Source organism: Wyeomyia smithii, chromosome 3 (assembly GCF_029784165.1).
Source record: "Wyeomyia smithii strain HCP4-BCI-WySm-NY-G18 chromosome 3, ASM2978416v1, whole genome shotgun sequence".
Taxonomy (NCBI): Eukaryota; Metazoa; Arthropoda; class Insecta; order Diptera; family Culicidae; genus Wyeomyia; species Wyeomyia smithii.
Window position 1 is genome coordinate 147747889 of NC_073696.1, and position 9370 is coordinate 147757258.

At 41.3% G+C, this 9370-nt stretch overlaps 1 protein-coding gene across 1 annotated transcript; it reads right to left on the bottom strand.

Annotated features, from left to right (window-relative positions):
- Nucleotides 1–7616: 7616 nt before the first annotated feature.
- On the bottom strand, nucleotides 7617–8726 carry LOC129728675 (uncharacterized). The gene has a single exon (XM_055687125.1). The coding sequence runs from the start codon at nucleotides 8724–8726 to the stop codon at nucleotides 7617–7619; it is 1110 nt and encodes a 369-aa protein (XP_055543100.1).
- Nucleotides 8727–9370: the final 644 nt, after the last annotated feature.

Here is a 9370-nt window from a genome sequence, read left to right on the forward strand (position 1 = left end):
TCGACGCCGCGTTGCAAGCCCAAACGAAGAAATATCCTGGCGTAACGATCAAAGAACGGCCTCCCACTCCGTGGTGGGACCAAGAGTGCTCCGATGTCTACACGCAAAGATCCGACGTGGTTTTGGCCTTCCAGAAGGGAGGTATACCTGGCGACTATTTACGGTATTCGGAGCTTAATACCAAGCTTAAAAGCTTGGCTAAAGCAAAGAAACGCGGATATTGGCGTCGGTTCGTGAACGAGACGTCGAGGGAGACATCGATGAGCACTCTTTGGAACACAGCCCGAAGAATGCGGAATCGCGTAACGGTCAACGAAAGCGAGGAGTCTTCAAGTAGGTGGATATTTGATTTTGCCAGGAAAGTATGTTCGGACTCTGTTCCTGAGCAAAACATTGTTCGCGATGCGTCTCCGGGCCACGACGCGATAGAATCACCTTTTACGATGGCAGAATTTTCAGTTGCCCTCCTGTCCTGTAACAATAAAGCGCCTGGGTTAGATAGAATCAAATTCAACTTGTTGAAGAATCTACCCGGCAATGTCAAGAGGCGCTTGTTGAACTTGTTCAATAAGTTCCTGGAGCAAAACATTGTACTGCAGGATTGGAGGCAAGTGAAGGTGATCGCCATCCAAAAACCAGGGAAACCAGTTTCTGATCACAACTCTTATAGGCCGATTGCAATGCTATCCTGTATCCGGAAATTGATGGAAAAAATGATACTCCGTCGCTTAGACCATTGGGTCGAATCAAATGGTCTGCTTTCAGATACTCAATTTGGCTTCCGCCGTGCCAAAGGGACGAATGATTGTCTTGCGTTGCTTTCAACAGATATTCAGCTGACGTATGCTCGCAAAGAACAAATGGCGTCTGCGTTCTTGGACATTAAGGGGGCTTTTGATTCCGTTTCTATTGACATTCTTTCGGGTAAACTCCACCGACAAGGATTTTCTCCAATTTTGAACAATTTTTTGCACAATTTGTTGTCCGAAAAGCACATGCATTTTACGCACGGAGATTTGGCAACTTTTCGCATTAGCTACATGGGTCTTCCCCAGGGCTCATGTTTAAGCCCCCTTCTTTACAACTTTTATGTAAATGACATCGACGAATGTCTGGCAAATTCATGCACGATAAGACAACTTGCAGACGACAGTGTAATCTCTGTTACAGGAGCCAAAGCTGCCGATTTGCAAGGACCATTGCAAGATACCTTGGACAATTTGTCTGCTTGGGCTTTACAGCTAGGTATCGAATTCTCTCCGGAGAAGACTGAGATAGTAGTTTTTTCTAGGAAGCATGAACCTGCTCAGCTTCAAACACAATTAATGGGTAAAACGATTTCTCAGGTTTTGGTACACAAAACTTGGTGTCTGGTTTGACTCTAAAGACACCTGGGGTTGTCACGTGAGGTATCTGATGAAAAAATGTCAACAAAGAGTGAATTTTCTTCGTACAATAACCGGACAATGGTGGGGAGCCCATCCAGGAGACCTTATAAGGTTTTACCAAACAACGATATTGTCTGTTATCGAGTACGGGTGTTTCTGCTATCGCTCCGCAGCAAACACACATTTGATCAAACTGGAGCGAATACAATATCGTTGTTTGCGTATGATGAATTTAGAGGTCTTAGCTGGAGTACTACCATTGAAAAACCGCTTCTGGAGCCTGTCTTCTCGTATTCTTATCAAATGTGAGGTCTTGAACCGTCCCGTGGTTGAAAATTTTGAAAGGCTAATCGAACTTAATTCTCAAACCCGTTTTATGACATTGTATTTCAATCACATGTCCCAAAATATTAACCCTTCTTCGAATATTCCAAATCGTGTCGACTTATCAAATACTTCTAATTCTACTGTGTTTTTCGATACATCCATGATAGAAGAAACTCGTGGAATCCCGGATCATTTACGCGTGCAGCAGATCCCTAAAATTTTTTCCAATAAATATCGAAACATCAACTGCGACAATATGTTCTACACTGACGGATCACTTCTTGATGGGTCCACTGGCTTCGGTATTTTCAATAACAATTTAACCGTCTCCCATAAGCTCGATAATCCTGCTTCTGTTTACGTCGCAGTATTAGCTGCAATTCAGTACACCCTAGGGATTATCGAAAAAATGCCCACGGGCCATTATTTCATCTTTACGGACAGTCTCAGTTCCATTGAGGCTCTCCGATCGATGAAAGATGTTAAGCACTCTCCGTATTTCCTGGGAAAAATACGGGAACATCTGAGTGCTTTATCCGAAAAATCGTATCAGATTATTTTAGCGTGGGTCCGTTCTCACTGCTCGATACCGGGTAATGAGAAAGCGGACACTTTGGCTAAGGTGGGCGCAACAAACGGTGATATTCATGAAAGACCAATTGCCTTTAATGAATTTTTCGCATTTGTACGTCAGAATACGATCATCAGTTGGCAAAATTCATGGACTAAAGGGGAACTGGGAAGGTGGTTACATTCCATAATCCCCGAGGTATCGACGAACCCGTGGTTCAAGGGGTTGGATGTAGGTCGGGATTTCATTTGCGTGATGTCCCGGCTTATGTCCAATCACTATAGATTTGACGCGCATCTCCATCGTGTTGGGCTCGGGAAAAGTGGTATCTGTGCCTGTGGTGAAGGTTATCACGACATAGAGCACGTTGTTGGTCATGCCCTGTACACCGTGACGCCAGGTCTAAATTAATAGTTTCCCTTCAGGCCGAGGGTAGGCAGCCGGCTGTTCCTGTTCGTGATGTCTTGGCGAGCCGTGACCTATCCTACATGTCCCTTATATACGTTTTCCTGAAATCCATCTACGCCCCAGTTCAGTCCTATCCCTTTCCGCCTACATCCAACCTAACGACAAGAACACGTTAAGACCCCGGATCCGAAAACAGCAATCAGACCCGCACGATACTCTCAAGGCCCGAGGGAGACAACCCAATATGCCAGTCCGTAAAATCTTGGCCCAGCAGCGGAACATATTCAATATGCTGCTTACCTATAGCAATGGAAAACCATCAAACAACAAACCAGTGCTTTAAAGCAAAACATTCTAGCTTTAAGTTAGATTTAGTTTCAGCTCGTAGTCGGCAGCGAGGATAAAAAATTGGCACCGTTAAACATTGAATTGTATTTGTGCCGTGTCAAATAAATTATAGATGAAGAAAAAAAAAGTGAATACTTCATCAAACTTTCGAGGTTGCTGCCTCCACGACTTGCTAACTGGATTATTCCTGCGGTGAGCGACGTGGCAGAACAAAAATACTCCAACTGCAAATTGAACAAAGCGTCTCGGCAAAACGAACAATGCTCCAACGGCGGCTGCAAAAATCGTCACCGCCGCTAGTGGGTAGCCGGCGCCTGGCGGCGCGGGAGATACTGCTCCTTCTGCTGGCTTTTTTTATTGTCACTGCACCGAAAACACTAGCAGTACGGAAACCGTCAGCGCACAATAAACGAAATCTTTTCTCCGGCTGCTGGACGTATATGTCTAGTCCGCACCGGCACCGAAAAACACAAGCGATACACGCACCGTCCGAATACAAAGCTGTATTGTTTTATCCGGTGATCAGCTAACGGAACGTTGAAAAATGCTTCCTTTCTCGACGTTAGCAGAGAAGCGAATAGTCACTGCTTGATATTAGAGCAATTCTCACTCACTAGTGACATGAGGTCTTTTAAAAAGGATATTTTTATATCTAAATGATTGAAAGTAGCGAAAAAATGAGAAAACCACTTTGGTTAGTTCATATTGACTATATGATTTTTGAGCAATTCTTGACCTTTTTATTGATTTATTTCTCTTGAATTTGTTATTGATCCCCCTGCAACCAACACATCGTTTTCAAGAGGAATGATAGAGCTTTCATTTGAAGTAGAAAAAAATGGCCGCCATCTTGGATCTCGCCGACATCTTGGATTTCATCAGAAAAACGTGTTTTTGAGCAAGTTCGCAACCACCGATTTTGAATTTGACCCTTTTCACTGCATTCACATTGTTTATTTCTTCACTCCCTCGCTCCTCCTTGAGTGTAACGTAATTTGTGATTAAGCTTCTCAGGACAGTTTTCGCGTGTTTAGTAACTAAACGAATTAATGTTAGATGTTTTTTTTGCTACTGTTATATACTGTTGTGAAAATTCTATTTTATGTTTGCTTCACCACAGCAAACATAAAATAGCATTCTCACAGGGAACGCAATAACTATTTCCGAGTCTTGTGCTTTCGAAAATTCGAAGTGGTGACTCGAAGTCGGCCATTTTTGGATTCAATGAGGTTTCAACTTAAACTACTATCAACAAACTTAGGTATAGTATGAATCAAGTATATCCCGAGTAATCTGGAGAAGATTTGTGTATGCCAGCGTAAATAAACTCACTTGCTTTTCGAGGATTACAATCAGCCTGGCCTTGCTTGGAAAGCCAGCCGCTTTGGTAGCGTTTTTGCTGATCTTTCGGATTCGAGTTTCAGTAGTTCAAGTATTGCGTTGTTCGATGGAATGTCTTTACATAACATGACTCAATTAAGCACAGTGAAGAACAGTCAAAATCAGACTCTTGACCTCGTATTCATCAATGACGAATCCGCACCAAACTGTACCATCATCGAAGCATGCGATTCGTTAGTTGGCATCGACCCCCATCATCCACCGCTGTCTGTATCATTGGCTTGCCCTCAGCTAGTTCGTTTTAAAGAATTGTCTGAAACTGAGCAACTTAACTTCAGTAAAACCGATTTCGCAGGTCTCCAGAGGGCTCTACTCGCAATTAATTGGGAAAATTTACTGAGCCGTGGAACTGATATTGATAGTGTAGTAGAAATATTCTCACACACACTGAAACAGCAATATAACAACTTTGTTCCGTTGTTTCGCACACGGCCGAAAGTTGTATGGTCCAATCGACGACTTCGAGAGTTGAGACAACAAAGAGCAGCTGCACTTCGCAACTACGTTAGGCGACGAAACGCTATGACTAAGCTATCCTTCACTACTGCTAGCAAACAGTATAAAACTTACAACCGTTTTCTTTACTCGCAACACGTGCTACGCACCCAATCACAACTCAAAAAAAATCCAAAACGATTTTGGTCATTCGATAACAGTAAACGGAAAGATAGTGGGCTTCCCAATAGCATGTTTCTTGGAATTGACAGTGTGGAATCACTTGACGGTATTGGCTCTTTATTCAAGAAACATTTCTCGAGCGTATTTAGTTCGACTTGTGCAAATACGTCTCAAATACAGAGCGCCCTTCGCAACGTTCCTCATAACGTAGTAAATCTAAGTAATTTAAGTTTTACTAACGAAGATGTTCTCAAAGCCACAGAAAAACTGAAACCCTCTTCTTCAGCTGGGCCTGACGGTATTCCAGCCATTGTTTTGAAAAGATGTGCCATCGCGCTTAGTGTTCCACTAAGAATGATTTTTGATACATCGTTATTACAAGGGGTATTACAAGGGGTATTTCCTGATTGCTGGAAGAAATCGGCTATGTTTCCAGTTTACAAAAAAGGCAACAAACACGATGTGGTGAACTACAGGGGAATAACGTCTCTATCCGCTGGATCAAAATTATTTGAGATCTTAGTCGGCAACGTTTTAACCCGTGAATTCAAGCCATATATTTCTACAGTCCAACATGGCTTTTACCCAGGTAGATCGACCACGACTAACTTACTGGAATTTACGTCGCACTGTATCAAAAACATAGAGAACGGGATGCAAGTGGATACCATCTAGTGTTGATGCAGTGGATACCATCTAGTGTTGATAACAATATTCTGTTGGCTAAAATTGAACGCCTTGGTGCATCACACCATTTTACTAAGTGGTTAAAATCGTACCTCGTAGACCGCACACTGTACATTAAACTAAGCAACACCGAGTCAGAAAGCTTCGTTAACCTGTCGGGTGTCCCTCAAGGAAGTAACCTTGGACAATTGCTTTTCAATTTTTTTTTCAACGATGTTTGTTACGTTATCCCACTTGGCTGTAAACTAATTTATGCTGATGATCCTTAACTGTTTCGCATCATTCGATCTATAGCTGACTGCAAAGAATTGCAAAAATATCTTGATGCATTCCTTGATTGGTGTACCCGGAATTTTCTGACAATCAGTGTTTCTAAATGCTCCGTAATTTCTTCCACACGAAAACTTAAGCCGCTACCTTAGATTTATAGTATATGTGGAGAAACCCTCGAGAGAGTATCGTTAATAAAAGATTTAGGTGTACTGCTTGACTCGCAGCTGTCCTTCAAGCACCACTATTCTCATATCATTGCACAAGCAAACAGAAACCTCGGCTTCATAATGAGAATCGCCGAAGAGTTTACTGATCCGTTTTGTCTGCTATCGCTATACGTCTCGCTAGTTTGCTCGGTTTTGGAAACATCTGCCATCATATGGAGCCCTTACACTGAAATCTGGGCCAACCGGATTGAATCAGTACAGGTCAGGTTTCTGCGTTACGCTCTAAGATCACTTCCATGGCGTGATCCTGCCCAATTACCACCTTATGCTAACTGATGCCGTCTACTTGGCATTGACACACTAGCGAAAAGAAGAGACGTGTCCAGGGCTGTATTCGTGGGAAAACTGCTAAGTGGCGAAATTGACGCTCCAAACATTTTGGCTCAAATCAACGTGAATGTTCCCTATCGAAACCTAAGATTGCGAAGCTTTCTGCGTCTTCCATTTCATCGTACAGAATATGGCCAAAACGAACCCATCAGAGCGATTTGTGACGTCTTCAACAATGTATTTTACCTATTTGACTTCAACGTAGCTAGTGTTACTTTTAAAAACAGGCTTAAGCGAATGTTGTAATTTATTAGCCTTAGGGTAAAATTGTGTCTTAGCTAGTTAAGTGATTTCATGTGTCATATTTTACAACAGTATATTGATTTGTTGTTAGATTTAGTTTTTGAAATGTTAATGTTTAATCAAAAGATGGTGGAGCTTTCATGCGCATTCGAGCGTTTGGTAAGGATATTCTCGAATGGGCTTTTCCCCACCCAACCTATTTCATTAAGACCAAATAGGTCAGATGATACAATTAAATACAAATACAAATACAAATACAAATACAAATACAAATACAAGAAAAATTTAACAACTTACGACTGATAATTGCTTTAGTAAAATTGAGTATATCGGCTTTCCAGTCATCTGCTTATCAAAACGAAAATTTATTTTCTATTTCCGACGTTTCGATTTAATATAAAAGCTTTTTCAAGGATTCTACAAATATACAAGTTGTTACAAAAATTCAATAATCAGAAAACAGTCACTTACAGAAAGGATATCGTTTTTTGTCTAATAGCGTTATGTTTTGAGCATCAACGGTCAAAGATTTGATTGTGGCTAGCATTCGTTTACTGTAACCGTGTTGTGAGGACAAAAAATTATAATTATAGGGCAAATTTTTCTAAAAAAAGTATAACCGTTTTTGCATTTGAAATAAAATAAACTTGAACTAAAAAAAATATATCACTCTAAGCTGAATTTGTAGTAGCACTTCTCACTGTGTATAACTGTATATTCAAATTGTTAAATTCTAGTTCGGTGAGCTGGTTTGGTGAGATGAACTGTGTGAAAACCACAGTATACTGATGTGGATTATAATTCTGATCTATTGCCTATTTTGGTCTTTAGTGTGTGTAATATCCCTGCGTAAGTTGAACTAAGACAATCGACATCAGTGCGTTTGTTTACGGTATGCTCGGTGTTCATGATGTGACATACTACGAGAATAGGAAGTGCAGACGGTCGGGGATGATGGTCCAGAATTATTGTTTTTTCCAGGTTAAACCGGTGATTGCTGTCTATGCTGTGTTGAAGAAGTGCTGTTTTCTCCTTCAGGTGTGCTATTTCGTGAGTGTTGGTGTCTCTAGTGTGTTCCTGGTTTAGGAGTTGTTCCAGTTTGTTAATGTTCGAACGGTGGTTGCTAAGCCTATTCTCGAGCTGTGTTGTCGTTAGCCCTACATAAGAGGCCTCACAATTGCCACACGGAATACGATAAATCACGTTGTGTTGGTTTTCAGCTGCTAATTTGTCTTTCATATTTGTGAACATAGCTTCTACCGTGCGTTCGTTCCGTGTTGCTAAAGTGGTGTTTGGCAAATCTGTTCGAAACAGCTTTGTGAGTCTACTGCAAAGATTCTGAACATAAACCAGTGGCTTATATGTTTTGGGCGAATCTTGCGAGTGTGGTTGGTTAATTGGTAATGATCGTTCGTTGATTCTGTTGGTATATCGGTTTCTCAGATGGGTGGGATAGTGGTTAATTTTCAGATGTCTATCGATGATTGTTTTAACTTCCTTTGGTGATAAATTAGTGCTAAAATCTTTCACACGTCGCATAAAGTTAGTGACAACATTATTTTTCATGTGCAATGGGTGGGTAGAGAAATAATCTAAAAACCGTCCTGATGCCATCGGTTTGGCATACCATTCGGTTTTAACGGTCTGATCAGGCTGTCGAATTAAAACCATATCCAGAAACGGGAGTCTCTTATTGTTCTCGATTTCGCAGGTGAATTGAATGTTGCTGTTGTACTCGTTGAATGTGGAAAGAACGTCGTTCACTTTGTCCTTCGGAAGGGCCAGGCATAAGTCGTCAACGTATTTCCTCAAGACAGGAATCGGAAAATCCAGTTTAGCAATAACGGAGTCTAAAAGCGCTTCCATGACTAAAACGGCAACAGTGGGGGACAAAGGGTTTCCCATTGCTCTTCCGAAGACTTGACGGAAGTGTTTTCCACGGTATGAAAAATAACTACATTCCAAACAAAATGTGGTTACTTCCAGAAATAGATCCAGATTAATGTTTGTATTCAGACGACGTTCTTTCCACATTCAACGAGTACAACAGCAACATTCAATTCACCTGCGAAATCGAGAACAACAAGAAACTCCCGTTTCTGGATATGGTTTTAATTCGACAGCCTGATCAGACCGTTAAAACCGAATGGTATGCTAAATCGATGGCATCAGGACGGTTTTTAGATTATTTCTCTACCCACCCATTGCACATGAAAAATAATGTTGTCACTAACTTTATGTGACGTGTGAAAGATTTTAGCACTAATTCATCACCAAAGGAAGTTAAAACAATCATCGATAGACATCTGAAAATTAACCACTATCCCACCCATCTGAGAAACCGATATACCAACAGAATCAACGAACGATCATTATCAATCAACCAACCACACTCGCAAGTTTCGCCCAAAACATATAAGCCACTGATTTATGTTCAGAATCTTGTGCAGTAGACTAACAAAGCTGTTTCGAACAGATTTGCCAAACACCACTTTAGCAAGACGGAACGAACGCACGGTAGGAGCTATGTTCACAAATATGAAAGACAA